The sequence below is a fragment of the Bison bison genome, unplaced genomic scaffold (genome assembly GCF_000754665.1).
Source record: "Bison bison bison isolate TAMUID 2011002044 unplaced genomic scaffold, Bison_UMD1.0 scf7180017864333, whole genome shotgun sequence".
In the NCBI taxonomy this organism is placed as follows: Eukaryota; Metazoa; Chordata; class Mammalia; order Artiodactyla; family Bovidae; genus Bison; species Bison bison.
In genome coordinates this window covers 1,614,235-1,640,037 of record NW_011494905.1, presented here as the reverse complement: position 1 = coordinate 1,640,037, position 25,803 = coordinate 1,614,235, and the positions used below count along the sequence as shown (strand labels likewise).

The 25,803-nt window shown below is 46.8% G+C and overlaps 1 protein-coding gene across 4 annotated transcripts in view; it reads left to right on the top strand.

Moving 5' to 3' along the window:
- DGKG (diacylglycerol kinase, gamma 90kDa) overlaps positions 1-25,803 on the top strand; it is a 240,636-nt gene that overhangs the window by 147,053 nt on the left and 67,780 nt on the right. For all 4 annotated transcript variants that reach the window (XR_826487.1, XM_010853888.1, XM_010853887.1 and 1 more), the window contains one exon: positions 16,456-16,546. Coding sequence is in view for 3 of the 4 variants with exons in the window: in XM_010853888.1 (XP_010852190.1) it covers positions 16,456-16,546 (91 nt within the window). In the remaining variant the exon portion in view is untranslated. The remainder of the gene's footprint in view (positions 1-16,455; positions 16,547-25,803) is intronic.

The window sequence follows — 25,803 nt, the reverse complement described above, 5'->3', positions numbered from 1 at the left end:
ATGGTCTAGTGGTTTTCCCTACTTTCTTCAACTTAAGTCTGAATTTGGTAATAAGGAGCTCATGATCTGAGCCACAGTCAGCTCCTGGTCTTGTTTTTGCTGACTGTATAGAGCTTCTCCATCTTTGGCTGCAAAGAATATAATCAATCTGATTTCAGTGTTGACCATCTGGTGATATCCATGTGTAGAATCTTCTCTTGTGTTGTTGGAAGAGGGTGTTTTCTATGACCAGTGTGTTCTCTTGGCAAAATTCTATTAGCCTTTGCCCTGCTTCATTCCGTATTCCAAGGCCAAATTTGCCTGTTACTCCAGGTGTTTCTTGACTTCCTACTTTTGCATTCCAGTCCCCATAATGAAAAGCACATCTTTTTGGGGTGTAATTTTCTAAAAGGTCTTGTAGGTCTTCATAGAACCATTCAACTTCAGCTTCTTCAGTATTACTGGTTGGGGCATAGGCTTGGATTACTGTGATATTGAATGGTTTGCCTTGGAAACAAACAGAGATCATTCTGTCATTTTTGAGATTGCATCCAAGTACTGCATTTCAGACTCTTTTGTTGACCATGTTGGCTACTCCATTTCTTCTAAGGGATTCCTGCCCACAGTAGTAGGTATAATGGTCATCTGAGTTAAATTCACTCATTCCAGTCCATTTTAGTTCTCTGATTCCTAGAATGTCGACATTCACTCTTGCCATCTCCTGTTTGACCACTTCCAATTTGCCTTGATTCATGGACCTAACATTCCAGGTTCCTATGAAATATTGTTCTTTACAGCATTGGACCTTGCTTCTATCACTAGTCACATTCACAACTGGGTATTGTTTTTGCTTTGGCTCCATCCCTTCATTCTTTCTGGAGTTATTTCTCCACTGATCTCCAGTAGCATATTGGGCACCTACTGACCTGGGGAGTTCCTCTTTCAGTATCCTATCATTTTGCCTTTTCATACTGTTCATGGGGTTCTCAAGGCAAGAATAATGAAGTGGTTTGCCATTCCCTTCTCCAGTGGACCACATTCTGTCAGACCTCCCCACCATGACCCGCCCGTCTTGGGTGGCCCCACAGGGCATGGCTTAGTTTCATTGAGTTAGACAAGGCTGTGGTCTGTGTGATCAGATTGACTAGTTTTCTGTGATTATGGTTTCAGTTTGTCTGTCCTCTGATGCCCTCTGGCAACACCTACCGTCTTACTTGGGTTTCTCTTACCTTGGACGTGGGGTATCTCTTCACTGCTGCTCCAGCAAAGCGCAGCCACTGCTCCTTACCTTGGACGAGGGGTATGTCCTCACGGCTGCCCATCCTGACTCTGAACGTGGAGTAGCTCCTCTCGGCCCTTCTGCACCCGCGCAGCCGCTACTCCTTGGACGTGGGGTTGATCCTATCGGCCACCACCCCTGACCTCGGGAGTGGGGTAGCTTCTCTCGGCCGCCGCCTCTGACCTCGGACGTGGGGTAGCTCCTCTTGGCCACCAGCCCTGACCTTGGGCGAGGGGGTAGCTCCTTTCGGCCATGCTTCTGCACGGTCCGTCGCAGCCAGCACACTTCTATGCGGTCCGTCGATTCAAGTCTATTGAGACCATGCTAAAGCAGGATAAAGTATTTATTTTTTAATATTTATTTATTTATTGGGCTGCAAGGTCTTAGTTGTAGCCTGCGGGACCTTCATTGCATCGTATGGGATCTTTTGTTGTAGCATACAGGATCTTAGTTGCTCCACTACATGTGGGATCTTTGTTCCCTGATCAGGGATCCAACCCGCATCCTCTGCATTACAAGGTGGATTCTTAACCACTGGACCACCAGAGATGTCCCAGGATAAAGTCTTTAGTTTCCCAAATTTAGCTGACCACAGAATCCCCCTATCTCAGAGCATCTTGTGAGACTAGTATTCTGCTGAGTTCACACTGATGACAAACGTGCATTAGAGACAAACAGGAGCAAATGTGCTCAGATAACCCGTAGACTATTTTTCCCTTCGAGCCATGGATGTGGGAACAAGTCACACATCCAGAGGGATCCTGGTTAGTATCTCTGGTGACTCTGGTGTCTTGAGTAGGAAACCAAGAGGCAGAGTTGATGCTCCTGTCTCTTCCAGAGCCGTGAGTCAGGATTTTAGAAGAAACAGGCACACATGCATGGGGAGCGTGAGCTGCTCTGTAACGGAGCCGAGGACGCCTGTTCTCCTGGACCACAGATTTGGATGCTGGAATGACAGGCCCCTTGGCAAGGAATCGGGAGCTTGTCACATAAACCAAGGAAAACATTTTTGGCCAGAGACTTGAAGACCAAACAGGAGAGCTTTAAAATGGGATTTAAAGGGGATAAAGTGGAATGTTCAAATGAAACTCTAAAATCGCAGCCCATGGAGGGGCAGCAGGTGTGAGCTAGAAATAAGAGGCCTGGCAGAGGGGGTGCCGAGCAGTTCTCTGAGGAACTGGAGCAGGGTCACATCCACACTGGGGACACGCTCACCAGCTGCATCGTGAGGGGCCCAGCGAATGGGGGAGGCAAGCACGACCTCGGAGACAACAGAGGCGAGGTGGCTAGGACACACAGCCAGGACGCCATGCTAGGTCAGGGTGACAAGGTCACGTGGTTGTAGGCACTGAAATGGGTGTTAGGAGGGTACACAGAAGTAGAAGTCATAAACATGAGAGTGGAAGCAAAGCCAAGAGCATATGGATGAGATTTTCAAAAGGGCAAAATAGAAAGGATTTTGCTGGCCGTGTGTGCACTACAGTCTTCTCAGGCAGAGACAGGCTCTGGCTGGTGCTTTCCTATTTAAGACTTTTTTCCTAAGTAGCATAGGAAGAAGATGGAATAAAGATGGGAAAAGGGTATTTATTCAAGCATCTGCCCCATTTTATGAATTGTTGCTTTGCTAACAATTTCATGATGTAAAAGAGAGACCCAGGAGGGAACTCCCTTACTCTGTACTTAGTTCTGACCAGGAAGCATCCAACTAGCTCATGGTGTGGAGGCACAGAAACTTCAGAGGAAGCAGCCAGACCATCGTGCAGTTTTATGAAAGCCAAAGAAATATGAGGCATCCTTTAGTTGTGCCCTTTCCTCCCCCTTCTTACCTCTTTTGCTTCATACCTCCCTCTGCCACCCCTGGTCCCAGTCTAATCAGAACTCCAGCCCGACTTTAGGGTGGCCACCAGGGATTTTAGGGTGGGTTTTATTAATAGTCCCCATGTTTCTTTTCCAGGAAGTTAAGGAGAACAAAGATTCCCCAATCCAAATTCAGCAAGAAAGATGTGCCGCTTGTATTTCAAGTTGTGACTCAGAATCCATGAGGCCACAAAGCCAGTTTTATACATGGCAATGGAGTTCTGTTGCTTCATTATCTGAGTGTATATCAGAGGACCCATGTATACCTTCTCAACTAATACTTTGCAAGGTAGGGAATACCATCCCAATTCAAAGATAAAGAAACTAAGGGCTAGGGACTAAATGACTTGCCCAAGGCCACGTAGCAAGTAAGTGACTGATCTGTGGCTGAAACCCAGGCCTTTCTGGCTTCTGACCAGGGCTTTTTCAGCCCTACCACACTGTCTGCAAAACTAGACATTGGATATCTAATGGGATAATTGGCTTTGGTGGTTACTCTGAGAACCCAATCTCAACATGACATGGTTTCTATGGGAAAATGTGCTCAGAGTGACAAACAACTGGCTTAAGCAAGGAACTTTTGTAACCTGACCTGTCACAAATCGGGCACCACCTCAAGCTCAGAAAGGCTGGCTGTGGGAGGGAGAGAGGAGACCAGGCTTATTCAGCCAGCATCCCCTCAGACACCGCGATACCATTTCAGGCGAGCTTTGCGTTTGTCCAGAAACAATAGCCTCAAAGGCATCTGTAAAATAACCACATAGCACCCACCACAGAAGACAGATGTGAGGACCACAGGAGGGGCCCCTTTGGTTTCTAAAGTAGCTAATGCAGGTCCAGCACACAATAGACACTGGATAAGTAGAGACTAAGACAATTCCCAACAGCTGGGGGTGAGCTGGGAGTGGAGGGAGTAGAGACAGAGGGGAAGCTCTGCTGTCTCTCTCGGGGCTCCCTGGGAATAACATAGGGCGAATTACTATAGGGTGGGGTTGTGGACCTGCTTTGGGGGTTTGCCTCCTTCTCTGCTAAACAGTTCCTAGTTTCTAGCTTTGGTTGGTCAGAACCTAGGAAATGGTCTTCCTCAGCAAGAGCTTCTGAGAGCTTCCTCAGCCTACCTTCTCCCGATGTTCAGGGCTATATTTGGTTGGTTGGTTGGAGAACAAAATCTCATCTTTTTATTTTTTATTTATCTTTCATTTCCTTATTTTTTAAAAAGCTTTTTATTTTTATTGGGGTAGCTCAGCTGGTAAAGAATCCACCTGCAATGCAGGAGACCCAGTTTGATTCCTGGGTTGGGAAGATCTGCTGGAGAAGGAATAGGCTACCCACTCCAGTGTTCTTGGGCTTCCCTGGTGGCTCAGCTGGTAAAGAATCCACCTGCAATGCAAGAGACCTGGGTTTGATCCCTGGGCTGGGAATCGATACCCTGGGTTCAATACCCTGGAGAAGGGAACGGGCTACCCACTCCAGTATTCTGGCCTGGAGAATTCCCTGAACTGTATAGTCCATGGGGTTGCAAAAAGTCGGACCGAGTGACTTTCACTTTCATATAGCCGATGAACAATGTTAAGATAGTTTCAGGTGGACAGCAAAGGGACTCAGCTGTACAAATACATGTAACCATTCTCCTCCAAACTCTCCTCCCATCAAACCTGCCACATAACATTGAACAGAGTTCCATGTGCTATACAGTAGGTCCTTATCGGTTATTCCATTTTAAATACAGCAGTGTGAATATGTCAATCCCAAACTTTGTTCTAACCAGCCATCCTCCCTACCTTGGCCTTAACTGTTCCCAACTGCCTTCAGGTACCAGTTTCCTGGCCCAATGGTTGTGTGAATGCTAATAAAGCATAGATCAGGATCAAAAAGCTACACAACAAGTAAGCAATCATCACAGGGCCTTAGAGCCCCACATGCCCATCTGCCTTCTCCCCTTTCCCTGCCTCTGGGAGCCAGGCTGCTCTCTGTCCTCGTATTTGACTTTGCTGTCTGAGAGTTGTGAGGTTGTGCTTACTCAGAGCCCTCTAGCCTCAGCCAAATCGGCCTGAAGGGGATTTTCGTTCCACAAATAAATCTTCAAAGAGAGAAAGGATTGCTAAAAGCAGCCAAACTTGGTGAGATTTTTATTTTATTTTATTATTTTGGATGGGGGAAGGGAACTATTTTCCCTTGGCAAGGACAGATACTGACTGGAAAAACACTCCAGAGACTCGGGCCCTCAATAGAGGAAAACTTTAGCTGCCTCACCAGCTGTCTGTCCTGAGGGTCACCCCCAAAGTGGCAGGACCATGTGGTGGCATTCCCATCACAGTGGCTGTTCTCAAGTCACACTTCTGTCTCTTGGGAGAGACTCTGCCTCAGAGCCGTGGAGTCTGTGAGTGTGCAGGGTACCCATGGACAGAGGGTCTGAGAGAAACCTCCTGCTTGGGCCTGGGTGTTTGCCCACACAGGGGTGTGTCCCCAGGTGCTACCCTGGGGGAGGATCCCGTTTCAGACTTTGACTGGCTTCATGCCCACAACTGGAACCCCGCCCTTAGGAGGGGAAACTGTCACATGCGAGACAGAATTCCGGAATGTCCACCGAAGGAGACTCTGCCCCTAGTCCACGGAAACCAACTGTCTTATGTGCAGTAGGAGGATCACTGCTTAAAAGGAGCAGGTTCTCCGGGGCTCAGAATTACCCTGGGAGGGAGGGGCAGAATGGCTGCTCTAGAGGAGGCCAGTGGCTTTGGCCCTTCTTTTCTCTGGGACAAGAGTGGAGACTGGAGACCCAGAGGGAGACCCAGACGGCCAACTCTGGGGAAGAGCAACACAAGGGCTGGAGTAGCCTGAGTCCACCAACCTGGAGCTGGAGCTTGTGGTCTTACCGTGGCTTGCGATCAAAGCCAGCCCACGGGCGTGAATGGGAATGGCCCGCAGCTTTGCCGTCATCAGCTCTTGTGGCTTGGGCTGACCTTTCCACTTCTCTCAGATGCCTCTGGGGCAGAGCCGCAGGAGGGGGAGTGGGGATAGATGGCAAGGTAAGGAATAAGGATGGGAAGGTGGAAGCTGGAAGCTGGGAGTTGAATCCCAGCCGGTGCATCCTCAATCTCAGTGTCCTAAGGCTGATGTCAGTCTTCTAATCTGTACCCTGAGAAGGCTGGTATGGCTTAGAAGAGAACCACTGTGCAGAGCTGGTGTGGTTCTGCTTGCACTCACATACTATCAAATGGAGCAGTACTCTTATTTATTCCTCACCACCCTCCACCATGGATGCCCTACTGAGTAAGATTTCTGTTGCCCAGAAAGGCTGTTCTAAGTAACCATTCATTTTCTATCTTTAGGATTCAACAGAATCCATTTGCCATTCAATCAGAGCAGGTTGCCAAGAGTAACCAATGTAATTGATTTTATTCCATTCCACATAAAAAAAAATTTTTTTAACCTGCTAGTTAGCCTGTACAGTCTTTGTTATGAGTAAATGCCCAAATACTGCTACATATTAGGAAACACTGACAGCAACTCATGAACTCCTTCCATACTTTGGAATAGTCCTTGGAATCTGATCTCCCAGCTGGGAATCCCTGGACCCCACAGTTCCCCTAAGTGCAAATGATGTCACCTGTGATTTTGCAGGTAATTTTTCCCACGTGAAAATGACTCAAGAAGTGTCTTCGTAGGTTATTAAAAGGATTTTGTCTTTATACTATAAAATACACACTAGGCAGGTTCCTCCTGCTTTCTTGGCCTTTTCGGTTTTCTTTAACCCCTTCTTGAGCTCTTCCCCTTTCCTGTTCCCCACATGCTTCTGGTCTTGTTGCCCACCCGCTTCTGGTCTTGGTCTGCAGTCCACCTGTTCTTTCACTACCCTATATTTTTCTGAGCACCATGAACACCAGTCTTGTCACCAGTATGGAAAAAAGCCAGGGAATACCTTGCCCCTTGAGCTGAGCCAAGACAAATCTGTTGGCAGGAGCAGTGGGCACAAGAGTCGAACTCAAAGAACAAAAACAGCTATTTATAAAGTCCGCTTCCTGATTGCTGGGGGCTCACTTGCCCTTATACCAACAGGGCCACTGCCTCCCCTTGGAAAAGATCCTTCCATCCATAGCTCTATGCCAGCAGGTCATCAAGTGCCATTCCAATAAGCAGCGAGGGCAGGGGATAGCATGCAGGGTGGATTAGATGTGGTGACAAGCTCTCTGATGGGCCAGGGCAGCTGGGTGTGCTGGTGACACAGATGGCCTCTGCAGCACCTGTGAGATGACAGTCACTGGCCCCTTACAGGACTTGACACCCTAGCTTTGGAACTAAGCCTTACCTACCTTGGCTTTTATTTTTTCTTTTTTAAAAGTTTGATCTAAACTCTGGTTAACATCATCACTGAACATCCAAAAGCACTCAGGACTTAAATAATGTAAAATGTCAACAAATAAATGGTCTCAATATTGTAACACTTGTCATTCAGCTTGAGTTGCACTTACTCTTCCTAGGTTGCTATCATACCTCTCTGGTTGTGCTAGATTCCTATTTTCCTTCATAACCTGACACTAGTCTAACTTTAGTAGTCAGAGCAGTAACAGCACCAATAACCCAGCAAACTCATGGTACTGAGATCATTTGTTTCTGTTTTTTAATTGAGATGAACCTTATGAAAATATATAATTAATGTACCAAAGTAGCCTGTTGGCTAGGTGGAGTTTTCCCCAGGTGTGCAGTTTGGGGCCCATATGGTGTTCTTTTAAAGAGCTGAACTAGTTGCCAACTTTAATAATTAACAGAGTTTACTTTAAAATACATTTTTGTGGCATCTTTGTTAAAAAAAAAATACTCGGGCCCACACTCCTCCATGGCTCTGATTGTGGAGAGCAGGGGGGCCCTCCCGCCCTGTCCTGTATCTTGTCATCTCAGGTTCTTCAGGGAGCTTGGAGAAACCTCTGCAATTTGTCATCCTCCGCCCTTCACTGTAGGATGAGGAAACTGAGTCTAGGAGACCCTGCGTAACTCTCGTGGGGTCAACATTCTAGGGTGAATGAGAAGTGGGGCTGGAGGAGGTCTCCTGCCTGCTGGCCCAGCATGGCCACCACATCATTTGGCTCCCTCAGCCCAACACAGAACATATCTTGGGAGCAGCATCTGCTTCACTGGGCTGACAGAGGCCTAACTGACTGAGTCATGACCCACTCAGGGAATCTGATTATCAAAGTCCAAACCACAAAGAGGAACACCTTCAATTCAAGGGCTCCTATTTCTAGAAATAGCTATAGTGTCCTCTTTGTAGCCTTCTACATCCAAAGAAATGTTTTCATGTTTTGATGACTTCAAAAGTCTACTGCCCTTAAAACTTCCTAGATGATCAGAAAAGGGCCATCAGAAGCTCATTGCCTTTGCTGGTGAAAATGCCCAGCAGTGAGCTCGGTTTCACTTGTGGACATCCTTGAAAACAGGCTATTCATAGGCTGTCAGGATGGTGACTGAATCCAGTCCTAAATTGCTGACAAATATAAAAGAACATTTTTAATTAGTCTCATTTTTCCCTCATCTGTCAAATGAAAAGATTCAACTAACTAGTGTGCAATCAATGTTATTTTCTTATAAAGCAGGGGGAAATGAAGAAAGCCCAGAAATAGAGTCAACCCACGGTGTCACTGCTGCTGTTTACCACTCCCCCATGTGCCTGAGAGTCCCTAGAGCCCAGATGAGGGGCTTCTGCCTCAAGAACGGGTTCACCAGGGTAGCTTAGAGCCTGACAGTGAACCTAGGAGTTTCTTGGACCTGGAAACCAGCCTCAGGACAACTGGTTACGGATTAGTCATCTCCAGCTGAAAGGTGATTATGAGAAGGAAAGAAATGCTGGGCCAAAAACAACTCAGGAAGACGGATGCAGAAAAAGCAATCCAAAAGTCATTAAAACATTGTTAGCTTTATTTTCTTCAAAAAATATTGGCTGCCTGGGATAGAACCCCACAGGCTCCTGTCCCTACCCCTGCAGCCTTTGGGGAACAAATCTCCCAGGGAGTGTGTCTCTTAGCAACAAGAGAGAACAGTGAGGGGGTACTTCCCATGCATGAAACACCTGCTTGGTGCTTTGCATTTGCCATATGAGCTTCACAACTTTGCTGGGTAGAAAATCACACTCCCATTTTGTAGGAGAAGAAATGAAGGGTCAAAGAACTGAAGTAACTTGTCTAACCAGGAAATGGCAGAACCAGGCGTGAACCCTAGCCTCTCGGACTCCAAATGCCATGCTCTTATACAACTGCAAATGAAACAGACAAAAACTAGTACCACGTGCAGCAGCAGCAAACCTCCAACAAGGGCTATAAGTAATGGCAGGAGAGACATCTTCAAAAGACCAGAGAACACTGGCGGTCAGGCTGTCTACTCAGCAGGGAGAATGAGGGCTTTGTCAAATTGTTAGAGAGTATAATTATGTCTTTCTTTGGAAAGGTGCTTAGGGTGATGATGGGAAGGGGGAAAGAAAAAAGAGAAGATGAGGTTGAGAAGAATTTGCTTCATTCTGTGAATTTATCATCAAGAGCACCCCCTCATAGGAGTCTTCTAAGAATGGAAAGAGATAATATATGTAAAATTTTGAAAAAGTGAAAATGTTAGTCACTTAGTCGTGTCTGACTCTGCAACCCCATAGACTGTATCCCACCAGGCTCCTCTGTTCATGGAATTCTCCAAGTGAGAATACTGGAGCCATTCCTTTCTCCAGGGGATTTTCCCAACCCAGGGATCAAACCCAAGTCTCCCACATTGCAGGCAGATTCTTTACTGTCTGAGCCACCAGAGAAAATGTAAAGCCTAAAGTCTAAAGATTCCCTGACGAGAGGCTTTCTCTACTTCCAGATCAACAAAGAACCTGTCAGCACTCAGCACTATCCACATCTGCTCTGCCAGTGTAGACAGAACCAGAGAATCTAGGTTACTCCTCCCTGGTGTTGTGATATGCAGTGGTAGCAGGCTGGGGGTTTGGCTTCCTTCCTGTTCTCATGAAAGTGAAAGTCACTCAGTTGTGTCCGACTCTTTGCAACCCCATGGACTATACAGTCCATGGAATTCTCCAGGCCAGAACACTGTAGTGGGTAGCCTTTCCCTTCTCCAGGAGATCTTCTCAACCCAGGCATCGAACCCAGGTGTCCCGCATTGCAGGCAGATTCTTTACCAGCTGAGCCACAAGGGAAGCCCAAGAATACTGGAGTGGGTAGCCTATCTCTTCTCCAGGGGATCTTCCTGACCCAGGAATCAAACAGGGGTCTTCTGCATTGCAGATGGATTCTTTACCAACTGAGCTATCAGGGAAGCCCCATAGCAGCTGAGAAACCTTTAGGAAGCCCTGCCTCAGATGGGCCTGCCAGTGCAGTCCTTGGTGACAACACCCCAACATATACAAAGAGAGGGTCTGTCCTCTATGTTACTTGGCCCGATGCCAGCCTCCACCTCAGGCCTACCATTAATGTCTGACCTCAGTCATGCAGGGTGCGGGGGGCCATCTCTATCTGATCAACCTTCATCCCAAGAGGAGTCTCTTCCTTCCTTTGTCCTTACTCTCCTGGCTCCAGCCTTTGGACTTGCAACCATTTTGGCAGCTAGGGCAGAGGCAACCAGAACAATCCCCCTTTATATTATCTAATATAAGGCTAGTGGCAATTTTTTCTGAGAAACCAGATACATGACCTTTATTAGGAAGAGGGTATTTTGTTTTTTAATATTGAATGTTGCTGATGGCTTGCCAATAATCAAACTTTTAATGTGTACAGGGGATGAAGGCCTGTAGACCAAGGCCTGTTATAAATGACTTTACATGTCTCATTTAATATTGATAACAATCTGTGAATTAGGTATTTACCCATTTTATGAGTAAAGAGGCTCAGAAAAGTAAAAAAAAAAGAAAAAGTTCAAAGTTATACAACCACTAAAGGGTGGAGTCAGCATTTGAAAGCAGGGCTCCTTAATTCCATCCTGGGGTCTTGCATTAGACCCCTTGGTCCTCTCTTATTATGCGCGGCCAGAAGTGGTCCACATTGGAGCTGAAATGGGAGGCACCCGAGGTGAAATTTATGTCTGTCTCCCAGCTTTCCCCATCTCACTCTGTGTAGGAGATGCCTCATGGGCACTGCCTATGCCTCATTTCTGGGTGAGCTGAGAGAAAAAGGTCCAGGGTGTCCTGGGAGCCTCTGGCTTTTCTAGGGATCTATTCTGGTTTCCCCAACTTTCTGAGTTTGTTTAGATTCAAGACCAGGAGGTTCCTGTGACAAAACCAATTGAGACTCATCTAGACTCCACCCTGGGCCACTGGGACTTAGGTCGGGGGGAGGGTACACTCTCTTCATCAGACAGCATTTCCCAGCTTGTGATGCAACCACTTACACCCCAGGCCTGCAACCGCTTCCATTTCATAGCCTGGTTTACAGCGGCCTAGTCTGTGATCAGAGCACACAGCACCACACCACATGCAAAGACGTGAGAAGATAGTGTGGCAAGGCCGCAAAACACAGGCTCTGGGGCCTGACAGTCAGGGAGGGGGCCACCTCTGCACTTACTTGCTCCACAACCTCGACAATTTACTTTTCCTCAAGTCTTCCCTTACTTGGAAGTAAGGGAAAGAGATAGTGCATGTGAAATGTTTTGCAGAATGAAAAACCAAAGAACCATAGGAATAGATTGTATTTGAAAGTGAAAGTAAAGTTGCTCAGTCATGTCCGACTCTTTGCAACCCCATGGACCGTAGCCCACCAGGCTCCTCCATCCATGGAATTTTCCAGATTGTATTTACTTCTAACTAAAATGTGCCTGAGTTAAAAGAGGAGGAAGAAAAGCTCTCAGATTTCTGAACAAAAGTCCTGTCAGTCAGAGGTTGAACATTAGCATCTTGGTGAAGCTATTAAAAGTATGGAAACTTGTGAGGCAAAGATCCTGCCTCTCTTATTTACCACTCATCTCTAGGTCATATGCAGTGCCTAGTCCATAGTATGGCTCAATAGATGATCTATGGATAGATGGGTGGATGGATGATGGACATGCCAAAACACAAAAGTGCTGTCCCTCAGTTACAAAGAGGACTGCCGCTGGAGAACTGAACTCCTGTGCTTCTCACTCAGTGAACAGCACCCACCATCTACCATGCAACCTAAGCACTTGGGTGTCATTGACTATTCTTTCTCACTCACCCCTTACAACAAACCAGCCCTGTCAGTTCCATCTCCTAAATTTTAGCTTGTGAATCCCTTTCCTTAGCCTGAGCCCTACTGTCACTACCTTTGTTCAGGTCCTTCCCAGTTCTCTCCTGGGATTCTACACCACCTACAAACCATCCTCCAGGCCTCAAATCTGTACCCACCCCTTCCAGTCGACTCTCCAGACTTGGAACAGAGTGATCTTTAAAAAGCACAAAAATCTGTCCGGTCGCTACCACCAGCCCCTCACCACTACTCTCACTTGAGGATGGTCCACAACACAGTATAGACTTTAAGATAAAGCTCAAGCACCTAAGCATTGCACCCCCCTTATCTGGCCAATCTATCCCTCCTTGAATTCCAGATCCTCTCCAGCAGGACTGTGCTCTCTCTTACCCTGGGCCATTGCTTGGGCTTTTTCCTCTGCCTAGAATGTTCTTCCTCCACTTTCCTTATTCCCTTCCACATCCTTCAGAACTCATCACTCACTTAGGATGAGTGGTGGCCTCACTAAGAATTGGATGTCCCTCCTCCTAGGTATCCCCAAGGCTTAAGTACTTGGCACATGACTGTTTCCATAGTCTGTTTCTTTGGCTGCTTTTCTCAGGTGTCTGGCTCATGGAGTTCTGTGTTTTGTTCTCTCCTGCACCTAAGTACACCCTATCTAGTCCTGGCACACTGAATATTTCTTGAGTCAATAAATACTTTGTCTCACACCAAATGTGTACTTTCTCAGAAGCATATTTGCAAACATGACGTCTATGGACAATCATGTGACCAGTCAAGATAATTAACCAAGGATTAGGCTGTGGTCTGACTCTGGAAAAAAAAAACTGTTAGATTAGACATGGAGGGAACATATATTTTTAGCCAAAAGTCAAGACACATGATCTGACTAGTATGATCACGTTTTTCTTTCCCAGAAAACTTTGGATATATAATGTCTACAAAAGTCTATATAGTCAAAGCTATGGTAGTCATGAACAGATGTGAGAATTGGACCATAAAGAAGTCTGAGCACTGAAGAATTGATGCTTTTGAATTGTGGTGCTGAAGAAGACTCTTGAGAGTCCCTCTGGACTGCAAGGAGATCAAATTGCTAAGTCACTTCAGTCACGTCCAACTCTGTGTGACCCCATAGACGGCAGCCCACCAGGCTCCCCCATCCCTGGGATTCTCCAGGCAAGAACACTGGAGTGGGTTGCCATTTCCTTCTCCGGAGATCAAATTAGTCAATCCTAAAGAAAATCAACCCTGAATATTCGTTGGAAGGACTAATGCTGAAGCTCCAACACTTTGGCCACCTGATGCAGAGAGCCAACTCATTGGAAAAGACCCTGATGCTGGGAAAGATTGAGGGCAGGAGGAGAAGGGGGTGACAGAGGATGAGATGGTTGGATGGTATGACCTACTTAATAGACATGAGTTTAAGCAAGCTCCAGGGGTTGGTGAAGGACAGGGAAGCCTGGCGTGTTGCAGTCCATGGGGTCGTGAAGAGTTGGACACAACTTAGTGACTAAACAACAACAACGGTGTCTACGGCTGCCCAACCTGATACCATAACCTTGTTATGGTATCCAAACATGCCAAGACATTGAAATAATAACTGATAAGTAAGTAGCTAACATTATCAGTGAGATTATTATGCAGCAAGCATTATAAGAAGTGCTTTGCGGTCATCCCATTTAATCTTTACAACTACCCTTTTAAGCAGATCTTTTTATTACCTCCATTTTACAGATCAGGAAACTGAGGCTTAGGGTTCACAGCCAGAAATGGACATCTAACCGGCAACAAAAAAGCTGTCTGTTTGATCTTCTCAGTCATTCTGCAATACTGACCTAACCATGACCTCTTAACCTTATTAGATCATCAGAAGCACCACTTCTGGGTAAAAATAGCTTGCGGCTTCCGGAAATTTTTATTAAAACTCTAAATCTCCTGGCAATAACTTTCAAAAGTCATGATTCAGACCAGCAGTGATATTTGAAAATGGAATCATAATGCGGGTCTCCTGGCTACAGAGATGCTCTCGCTGCTTGTGAGGCATCCTCAACTTTGGCATTTATGACAATCTGTGCTTTTCCTGTTACTGGGTCTTTTGCCGTCATTGTCTGTTGAAAGGCGCTGACCCTCATTCTGTCTTCCCTGAGGAATCCTCTTTTTCAGGGCTAATCGGTCTGTCTTCTTCCTTGGTTGTCACTTCACTGGGCTCTAGAGTAATGCTTCGGAAAATCCTGACAGCTGACCACCTGAATAGCGATCACCTGGGCACTCATAAAATGCATATTCCTGGGCCCTGTCAGACACAGGCCACATAGAATCTCTACAAATTAGAGCCCAGGCACTAGCATTTTAATCACATTCACAAGTGATTCTTATGAATACTAATGTTTCAGAGCCACAAAAGGAGTCCCCAGATCCTCACAGCTCCAAGCGTGATTGCTGGACCAGTACTAGCAGCATGTTAGAAAACAAGGAATTCTTATGCCCAAATCCTGAATGACTGAATCAGAATTTGCATTTTAATGAAATCCCTGGGTAACTTGGATTCACATTTCTGTGCATACAGAGAACTGATCAGAGTAGTGTTTCCTCTGCACATCATGGCAGGCATAGAAAACAAAAGCAATTGTTTGGCATTTATCTCATACAGAAAGAAACCCGGCTGTGGCATCAGGGGCTCAGCCTGCCCAGACCCCAACCTGGCCACCCAAAGCTGAGGAGATTGGAATCTCAGGCACACCTGTGCCTAGTACACTGGCTGAGAAGGTCTACTTAAAGAATACCCAACCCTTCTAAGTTTCTTCATAAGCATAACTCCATAAATACTGCTTATTCCCGTCATCGTTTATCATTTCTTTTCCTGCTTACCAAGAGTCAGAAAGGCTACTTCCCAACTCGATCTTAGAAATCTTCATGCAGTGTGAGGACACAGACTCATCTTTAAGCTGTGGGTGGACTCTTTGAGAAACGTAGAGAGAAAAGTTGTGCCTCTTGTTTGAAAGCATCACCTGCTATGGCCTAAGAAATACTAGGAAGAAAGCCTTCTTTTCTTTGAAGAATGCTCCTTTCTCTTAGTCCACAGCTCTGAGGATGGAGGATCAGCAACACACAAGGCGCATCCTCTCTCCTGAAGATGTGCCAAGAAGATTGTGATTCTGTTTAATCCTTCCTCAGCAAAATCTGCCAGCTTATAAACTGGACAGGTGTCCCTTCTCTTAGCCAGCCCCTGAGAATAGGATGACAGTTGGGACGGGAGGAATGGAATACCTTCAGAAACACTTCCTGGTGAGACCATCTGATCAAAATGACCAAGTGTCAGGACACAACCATCTGACTTTTCAGAGCTCCCGGCTACATGGGAACACCATTGTTTCCGGCTGCCCATCCTCCCCCACCCCCACCCCACGCCCCCGGCCCATCAGGAAAATGTTGAACATCTTTAAAGCTCGAAATAGTGAGCTCTTACTTTGAAGCAAATAGGACAAGGCCTACCCCTCAATGAAGGATTGTCATAGCCTCAGCGAATACAATTGAGAACGAAGTGGGAGGAAACTATTGCTACCAAAACAACTCACTTTTTTTTTTCCTCTCTCTTTCCTCCTTGCCTGCAAATCTGTGTCTAATTCTTTCCATTATGCTTCTCCCAATCAGAGTGCAGACAAAGTAGCACACATTTTAGCTGGTTTCAGGTGGGTCTATCCCTCCTCTGTCCTGAGGCTGTACCTCTGTCAAGTCTCAACTGGCTAACTGATCATCCTCCCTTTGTACCCCAACTACTGAAGCTCCCCTGCATTCGTAGTAGAAAGGACACTAACCAGAGCGTGCTTTCAGGTGCCACCTGGTTGACTTTCATGGAACTCCTCCCTTGATCCAGATCCAGAGGCAAGCAGGCCTTTCTCTGGCTCTGACCAGGAAGATCAGAGAGCCATTGGCTGTTCACTCAGAGTAGCCATGATGTCTAAGAAACAAATAGGTTTTACTTTAAGTTGGTGGCAAGAACAGTTGGTTAAAAAAGTCTTCCATCCCTGATCATCCAATTAAGAAGTGCTGAAAACATAAGATTGGGGACAGCTGAGGGCTTGAGTGTCCCGGCCCCAGTAGCCTAGCTGCTGTACACAGTCATTTCAAACACAGAACACTGAGCCATCTTTCTGACTCCTGGTCCAGGATGAAGAACAAGCTGTGGTACTTTGAATTTGGCACCTCGGAGACCTTCGCGGCCACCTGCAAGAAACTCCACGACCACATAGAGTTGGAGGTGAGTTCCCAAAGCTTGCTTTGGGACCTTAGTTTTGGTCCGGGTCTGTCACATACCCTCAGAACATGTCCCCTACGCTCAGAACATGTCCCCTAGGTTCATAGTGGCCCCAGGTGTAATCCTTCTTACCTCCATCCTGTTCCCAACATGTCCACAGCCTCACTCCCAGTAGGCTCTAATCACGGGGTCTGCCTTTCTCGGCCTGACCAGGGAGTCCTGGGGTCTGAGACCCAGAGGCCCAGTGGACTCAGGGCTGCAGTCCTTTCCTGCCCTCAGCCCTCTCCCCACCATCACCTTTCAATTTCTTCTTTTTCAAGAAATGAAGACAAGTGCTACCCACTCAGGGAAAGAAGCTGCTATGGGGATAGAGGCAATGTCCCAAGCCTGGTAAAAGTCTGGGAACTGAAGACCACAGGGCTGAGGGGTCTGCAGTTGAGGCCAGGGGTGACCAGACATCATCAGCTCACCTGCCTCAACTTTCAAGGAGCCAGTTCAGGCACTCAGGGCCAGCTTCCCAAGTGTGCAACCTGCACAGTCACTCAGAAGGTTCCTCATTTAATGCTCTTCTGTGACTGTCTTAAAATTCTTGATAGTTTTTTTTTTTTTAGCAAAGGGCCCTTTATGTGCATTTTGAACACTCAAATTACATAGCTGATCCAGTTGGTGCACTTGGATTTTAACTCTCCCGGGACTTGCAGCAGCCTGCCTCAGACACAGCCTGTGGGCTTCACTTACTGGTTGATAAGCTGCCCACTTCTCATTCCCCACCCTGCTTCTGCTGGGCTGCTCTCCTGAGGTCTTCTCACTTCTAAGAAAAGATTGACCTGCAAGCCCAAACTTCTGTGCACACCTGCTGTCTCTGCTCTGCGGAACCTCAGGCCCTTGGGGCCCCTTGCCCATAGTTCTCAGTTACCGACCCCCATACCCCTTCCCATGGAATTCAAGCCAGTGGTCTTGTTTTCACTTGAGAAAAACAAGTGAAAGGCAGTCAGAGTTGGGCCAGGATGGGCTCTTGCTGGGCCACCAGCTTTGTCCCTGAGCTTGCAGCAGCAGTCAAGTGGGGCCCAGGCATCCCTTGGAGGAGGAGCATTTGGCCTGAAGCAGTGTGGGAAAGCCCCACCACTCCCTGTGGAAGGGAGCCTGCGCTCACGGGGAGTTTTCACAATCAAAACACAAAGCCAGAGATTCTGTGCTTCTCTTTGACTCATCTGCCTGCCTCTCCCCAGCGGTTGCTGGGTTACCAACCCCAGGGTGGGAGGAGCCGACCTAGCTAATCCCCTGAACTTCTAGCCAGCTCAGTCAGAGGGCAGAGAGGCCCAGGAATGTGGGGCACTTTTCCCCAGGTGGTACCACCTCCACCTGGGAAAGTCTGAGAAACCTGCCTTCCTCTATGGATACATAAATCCATGGCCAGAAACTCTACAGCAAAGGGGGAGGGGGCTGGACTGGGCTGGAAACTGGACGTGGCTGGAGCTCTGTGTGCATTTTTCCTGTTGGCATGATCATCTGGGGTGTCTTTAAATATACCCCAAGTGAGGGACAGCCCTGGCCTAACCACTGCCAGCTGCAGACACACAGCGACTGCTTGTTCTCCCTGCAGCTGGCCTTGAAACTGTGCCCAGAATAGAGCAGCTCAGCTCCCCTGCCTCGGTGGGCCCCGCCCTCCCAGCTCCCAACTCCCAGCTTCCAGCCCACAGCATCATGGGCCCCTCTGAGTCCAGTGCACAGCGGCTCATCCTCAATTGCAGAGGGGGCTGGTGGCCTCTGGAGGAGGTGGGGCTGTTCACACTGTGGGTTGCTGGGGGCTTTTAGCAGCACTTCTTGTTTTCCTTAGCTCCCCATCGTGAGTCTTTTTTAGTATTTATTCCTGAGGCTAAGGATGGGGGTGGGGGTGCATCTGACAGGCAGCTTCTGTTCTGAAAGCCTGCAGGATTGTGGCAGGCATCCTTTTGTACCCAGGGAGCGGAGGGGAGACGGTCCTGGGTCTTATAATACAGAGGAGACCAGAGAGACAGAGGGGGAGGCATATGAGTAACAGACGTTAGGAGGCTGTGGGGCAGCCCAGGTAGATGTGAGTGCATCAGAGGCCTTGGGAAGAACAATAACAGAAGGTATGTTAAGTGACCTCCAAGTGGCGGCTGCACACAACAGCCCAGGCCTGAGAGGACCAGCATGCTCATCAGATCAAGGTCAGTGAGCCTGAGAATAAGCCCACACAGGTATTTATACTACGTGCCACCATTTCCAAAGCCCCACCACAGCCTTTATTGCAGAGTCACACAACAACCAGTGAGCTAAGTAGGCCCGGTATTCTTATCCCCACATCACAGAAAGCAAGCTAAGGCACAGAGAGTTAGATATATAAACAGAAGGGAGACAGAAGTAACAAGGGGAGAGGAGAAAATCACAGACTCTGACTGCCTACTGTAGCATGTCCTCATTTGATTCCATCATCCAGCAAAGCAAGTATGATCACATTTTTTTAAATGAGGAAACCGAGGCTCAGACACACTAAGTAACTGGACCAAGGTTTCATTGCTGGAAATGTGTAAGAGTCTAGGCCTTCCTAGACCTCCTGGAAAGGAGTTTAGCTTGGAACCCAATAAACAGATTGACCTAACAAGTGCTAGGAGCTTGCTGAATTTTTCAGCTCGGATACACTGTTTCTTCCTCCTTTACTGAATGTATGGCTGCTTGGTTCTGTCTCAGCTGCAGCAGCTGGGCAGGGCTGCTGGGAAACGCTTTAGGAGAACAGAGGGCACAGTCCTACTGCTTGCTCATTTGAGGAAGGAGGGGTGGACAGGAGGAGTCAGGGAGGAAAACTGCCTTAAAGTTTACCAAAGGTCTTCCCATGCAGCATCTCATTTTGATCCACAGAGTATGCAGAGAAGACACGAATATCCTTGCTTTCTGGGTGAGGAAACTGAGGCTCAGAGGTTCAGCAACTTGTGAAAGGGCCCAAAGGTTAGCGGTTCAGGAGAACAGCTTAGAAAGTCTATTTCATTCCGTGTCTATGTGTCACCTGGGTAAAATTTGGATGGTGAAACTTAAAGCTAAAATGAGTTTTATGCAGAAGTTCTGCACTGAAAGTCTCTCGCAAGGAATACAGTCTGTTTTTCAGAGACTTGTAGCTTATTGGAAACTAGGAGAATTTGGTCCCTTCTCTGAAATAAAGTTTACAGCCCAGTTGAGAGAACAAACATGAGCTGGTTAATATAATACTCACTTAACTAGTGCTAAGAAAACTTGATCCTGGGACCTTGAGGACCCACGTGAGCCATCACCTTGGACACTGTTTTGGGGTCAGAGACTAAGGCCAGAGAGAAGATGATTGCAGATCTACTGGTCACCTGCAGACACTTGGTCAAGGTTAGGGTAAGGGGGAAGGGTGGGGTTGCTCAGTGAAAGGGGCTTGGCTTGGACAGGCATCAGCCCTCTTCATGGAACTGTTGTCTGGGCTTCAGTGTTCTCATATATAAAATGGGGAAAGGGGATTAGTCTACTTCCCAAGGCTATTGATTAACGTTTTCAGATTTGTTATTTTTTTTTTAAGTAACTGGCAATGGTGCCAAGTGCCTCACTGAATCCACAGAGCAGCCCCAAGTGGCAGGTGTCACATCCCCTTTCTGGAGATGGGGATAGAAGCTGAAAAAAAGCTCACCTGAGGTGCATGACTCTGAGTGGTCAGGTCAGGCTTCAAATTCAGATTTGCCCAAAACCCAGGAGTTTCAGGGCAGTACTGGCACATCATTCTAGAACAGAGATTGTCACCGGTATGAGTTATATCTGATCTTCTCTTTAGTCATACACTTTATTTTAATATTTTGGGTAACACTAAAAGCAAGAATTGAAGCTTTTGAACTGTGGTGTTGGAGAAGACTCTTGAGAGTCCCTTGGACTGCAAGGAGATCCAACCAGTCCATTCTAAAGGAGATCAGTCCTTGGTGTTCATTGGAAGGACTGATGCTAAAGCTGAAACTCCAATACTTTGGCCACCTGATGCAAAGAGCTGACTCATTTGAAAAGACCCTGATGCTGGGAAAGATTGAGGGCAGGAGGAGAAGGGGACGACAGAGGATGAGATGGCTGGATGGCATCATTGACTCGATAGACGAGTCTGGGTGAACTCCGGCAGTTGGTGATGGACAGGGAGGCCTGGCGTGCTGCGATTCATGGGGTCTCAAAGAGTCGGACACGACTGTGACTGAACTGAACTGAAAAGCAAGTATGAGACTTTTACAATTATCAAAAAGAAAAGCGAAAAAAAAAAAAAGAAAAGGCAGATGCATGCTCTAAATGCTTCCTCTGCGAGCACACAAAGCAAGCTGTGAGAGTGAGTACCCTTCCTGGGAAATGGGTGCTCTTAATTTGGTTGTTGTTCAGGCTTAAGTCATATTCAACTCTTTGTGACCCATGGACTATAGCCTGCCAGATTCCTCTGTCTGTGGGGTTTTTCCAGGCAAGAATACTGGAGTGGGTTGCCATTTCCTTCTCCAGGATCTTCCTGGACCAGGGATCAAACCCACGTCTCCTACATTGGCAGGCAGATTCTTTACCACTGAGCCAATTCTTCTAATTAAGAAGCCAGCCTGTCACCCGCATAGTTGTCATCAGCCCTGGTGGAACAAAAGCAGTCTCTCAGGGTCTCCAAGTCTCTGACTTCCCTTCCCTTCCAAAGCCACCCTTGATGTTTATTCTGATCTGATTGTACCTGAATAAAGGAGCGGGGAGGGGAGGGAAGAACACAGTGAGTCACCTCCCCCACCCAGGCCCAAAAGAGCTTGCACAGGTTTTGACTTAGTTATGGTTAGGTGGAGCAGACCAGGCAGGCATCAACTTGAGCACTTATTTTACATCCTGTGGAAATTTTACTGGTTAAAAATACGAACTTCCAAAATTCCTTGATATCATATCTACTTTTAAACAATGTTCACAAGGGAAGGCTAGCCAGCTTCCCTAATATGAACCTCTGCCTGGGGAAAAGTGAGTCTAAATGTGGAGGCTGCTTCAAAAAAAAAATCTGTTACCCGGTGTATTTTGGGAATCTCTGCACATCAATTTTCCCCTTTTAATTGAGGATTTTTTTTTAATACAACAAAGTTTTGAGAGTGTATCAGATATTCTCATTTCTCCCTCACTTAGAATTGATATTTGTCACTATTTTGTTTTATTCCCTTCAAGTATCTTTTTAACCAAAGAAATAAAAATTTATGGATGGAACTGAGTTCCCCACAACCGTTTTGTGCTCTGCAACTTGCCTTTTTCACTCACCATTAGCTCTCAAGATCTCTCCGTGGTGATATTGCTGGAGCTAGTTCCTTACTTTTACCTACTCTGTACCGTGGGGCTCCAGGAATACCCCCACCCTGTGATGGGAGTAGGAGCAGAAATGGGAACCCTCAGACCCTCTCCGGGGACATGAGTGGTGAACCACTTTGGAGAGCAGTCTGACAACAAACACTGAACTGAAAACTATCTTTTAGGACGAATGACCCAGCAGGTTCTTCACATCCTAGACCTGGAGAGTTTCCTGCACACGAGTTCACGGGGTGATGAGCACAGAGATGCAGTGCAGTCCTTTATTAGTATAACAAAATGGAACCAACCCCAGAGACCGTATTATCCTAACACTTCAAAGAGAGAGAGTGAAAGTACTAAAGGCCACTGAATTATATTCTTTAAAATGGCTAATTTTGTGTCAGGTGAATTTCATCTTAATTTTTTTCAACGTGAAGCCATATCATGAGATGGGCCCTGTCTATGAGAATCCTAAACTCTAAAACTAACCTTTAGCACAGCTATGTGTATGTAAAGAAGCAGAATAAATAATGACCCAGATTACTTTAAGACTGAGCAGATATCTTTACCTACTCCAATCCAGCCAGGTACCATTTTTTTCAGAAGAGAGAAATCAAGGACTTTACAGGTTGAGTTGGTTGGCCAACTTCACCCAGCCAGTAAGTGGCAAAAGAGAGCCCATGGCTGCCCTGATATCCACTGGCAATGTTACACACTCCTAAATTAGAGGATAGACTTTCAAGCACCTTTTCTGGCATCATCTATATACACCTTCTCAGCTTGGGCAAGTGGAACCTTCCAAAGCTTGGAGTAATGAAGTGGGAACTAGCCAAAAGCTCAGCTCATCAACCCAGGCACAGTGATCCCAAGGGAGATGAAATGAAAACATATTCATGGGGAAGGGAAAGATTCATGGAGAAGAGTGGAGATTTTGAGATCTCAGAAAACAAAAGGTGGCAACCTGATCATGCACCAAACCTTCAAGTCAGAGGCTGGTATGGACACAGAGAGACATCCTCTCCCATTTGTGGAGTCCATTCTCTTCTTCCATCAAGTCCAGGGGTTCCATCTTTCCAGGAGCATCCTCACTGTGAGACCACCCAAGGCTGCTCTTGTCACTTCAGATTTCTTCTTCCCTATCCTTCAGTTCTCACTGTTCCAGGTACCCGAGCCTCAGTTTCTGCCTTCTCCCTCTTACGACAGGTGCTAAATTCTTTTGATTAGAAAAGTAATCCAAATCTATGCAACCCTATGGACTTTAACCTGCCAGGCTCCTCTGTCCATGGAATTCTCTAGGCAAGGATACTGGAATGGGTTGCCATTTCCTTGCAGGCAGATTCTTTACTGTCTGAGTCACCAGGGAAGCCCCAAATCCATGGTAGAACATGTTAAACCATAGAGAGGTGAAAAGGAAAAGTAACCCACAATCTCAGCAATCAGGGATTGGTGCTGTTCTAATGTTGGCCTTGTTTCAATCCTGTAATAATGTCAGCCCTTCTATCTATAACAGCAGGCTCCTGGAGGACCTCTTTGACTCTTTGATTACCTTAATCTTTATCCATTTTTAAACATAGCTCCATCCTTTCTATCTCTCTTCCTCTTTCAGCCATGCACTGACTACAAGTTTCCTTCACAGATCCTCAAAATCTTTCAGCCTCCTGAGAAGAAATTGGCAATTTTCTCTTTAAAAATCCCATTGCTTGCTTACAGTTTGATACATAACTTTTTCTCTTAAATGACCCTCTTTTTTATTCCCTACACATGCATACCCTGTATTTCACTTCAAGCCTCCATTCATCCATGTGCTTTTATTTTCTTATTCTTTCCCATTTCCTTTGTTCTTTGTGAATTGCTTTGATTTTCTTTGTCTTCAGATTCCTGGCTTCATATACTTTGTGTCTCCCAAGTACTTTGGAATAACTTTTAGGGGTGAATTCTCATGCCTACAGTTTCACAAAGCAGATGGTAGGGGAGGGGTATATGCAGCACAGTGGATAGATGAGGCCCGGGGGGGTCTCAGGGGACCAAGCTCGGGGTCCCATGCATGACTCAGCATGTTGGGCTAGAAGGACCTCCACTCAGGTTCCTGAGAGACCTCAAGGCTAACCTCTGCCCCAGCAAGCTTAACTTTTCTACCCGCCAAGGTCCCCTAGTGAAAGAATAACTTTCCCCAAGCTATGTCTACAAACAAATGCATCTTTTAAATAATAACAACCTGTGAGGCCCTGTCCATGGGAAATGTATTATTTCTCTTAGACTTTGTAGAACATTGAAAAGAACTCATGATCTTCATCTCCACACTCAGCACATTCAGGGAGCTTGGATGAAAAGCATTCAATCTTTTCCAGCTTCTACCACTGGGTTATGAAACAGAGTATTACATACACATACGTCTCCTTGGCTTTAGTGGACTAGTCTTTGGTTATCTGTCTTAGTGAGGTCATAAACATGCTGATCCCAGTATTCTACAGAAGAGGAATTAAGAAAAGAGAAGAAATGACTCAGGAAGTATATATAATCTAACAAAGGACCAGTTAAATACTGTGTACACATACGCATTACATGTCAAGTCCATTGGAATCCACAAATTAATAGCAGTAGCCACTTACTAAGCACTCACCTTGCAACAAGCTCTGTATCCTGGCACTTTCCTACACTGGCTTGTTTAATCCTCATTACAACTCTGCATACTGTGCATTATGTACACAAGGAAACTAAGTCTCCTTAAAATAAGTACTCCAAGATCAGATGAGTTCCAAGCCCATGTGCCCCAAGCACAGCACTCCCTGTAGAACCTGCCTCTGCTTTCCCCCTCAGGTACATATCAGCTGAGTTGGTGGTATGGCTCCCCTGTAGGACTTGGCCTGTCTATTAGGCAGTTGTCTGTCTGAGGCAGACTCATCTTATTCACCCTGTATCTCCAATACCTGAAATGAAATCATTGCTCTCTAGTTTTTGATTGCACAATTTGAACCAAAGTGTGAAAAAAATCTCATAATGAATGTGAACACTAACAAATTCTACTTGACCAGACTCAAGTGATATCTTTGTGTTGGACGTCCCCAAAGTAAAAGGGACCCACCTTGCTCCATCTATAAGACAGAATGGGCTTGCAGCCTGGCACTCAGCCCTTCTTCTAACCATCGGGTGAGTGGAAAGACCTCCCACGCCCATCTTTGAGCTGTTGCTGGGACCTTTGAAAGTAACTGAGGGTCTGGGACAACTGTGAACCCAGGACAGGAAATGCCAGGGTTCTCCCACCTCTTTCCCACCAAGGAGAGTGAAGACAGTGAGTGGGCAGAGCCCATACGGCAGCAAGGGCACAGGGCTGCTAGGGGTCAGAGGAAGTGACTCCAAAAGGCAGAAGAAGGCGTCTCCACCCTGAGCCCACTCTGGTGGCCCAGAAGTCTATCTGCCCCTGAGCCTTGCCAGTCCCTATGGCTATCAGCCCTGCTCTGTCTGCAGGCGAGTCTCACCCTTCAGTAAGCCCCGTCCACCCCAGGTTGGTCTGAGCGCCCCAGACAGACCGCAGACCTATTACACTGCATCCAGAGCAAGAATGCCACACCACACTAGGTTGTTTTTTTCTTTTTTTTTTTTTAACTTGGGGAGGGTGGAGCAGTGGATAGGAAACAGCTTTGCCCTCTATCCGAATCTGAGGCAACCCACCACTGTGAGCTCTGAGAAACAGCAGTTTTGTTTTGGAAACTGGCACCCAGGGCAGGCTTGCTCCTGGAAATGAATTTGGTTCTCCCCTCAGCTGCAGCGTTCTACTTCCAGCCTCCCTGCCAACACCCCCTTCCAGCTGCCCCTCTCAAAGGCACCATTGTGCCTGCCTGGCACAGCAACAGAGGAGGGCTGAAGAGGAAGCAAACATTTTCTGCCCATGGGATGTTCTTAAGCAGGTTGTGTGTACATGGCTTCAATGCTGCATTCCTGGAGCCCACACAGACCCGCCA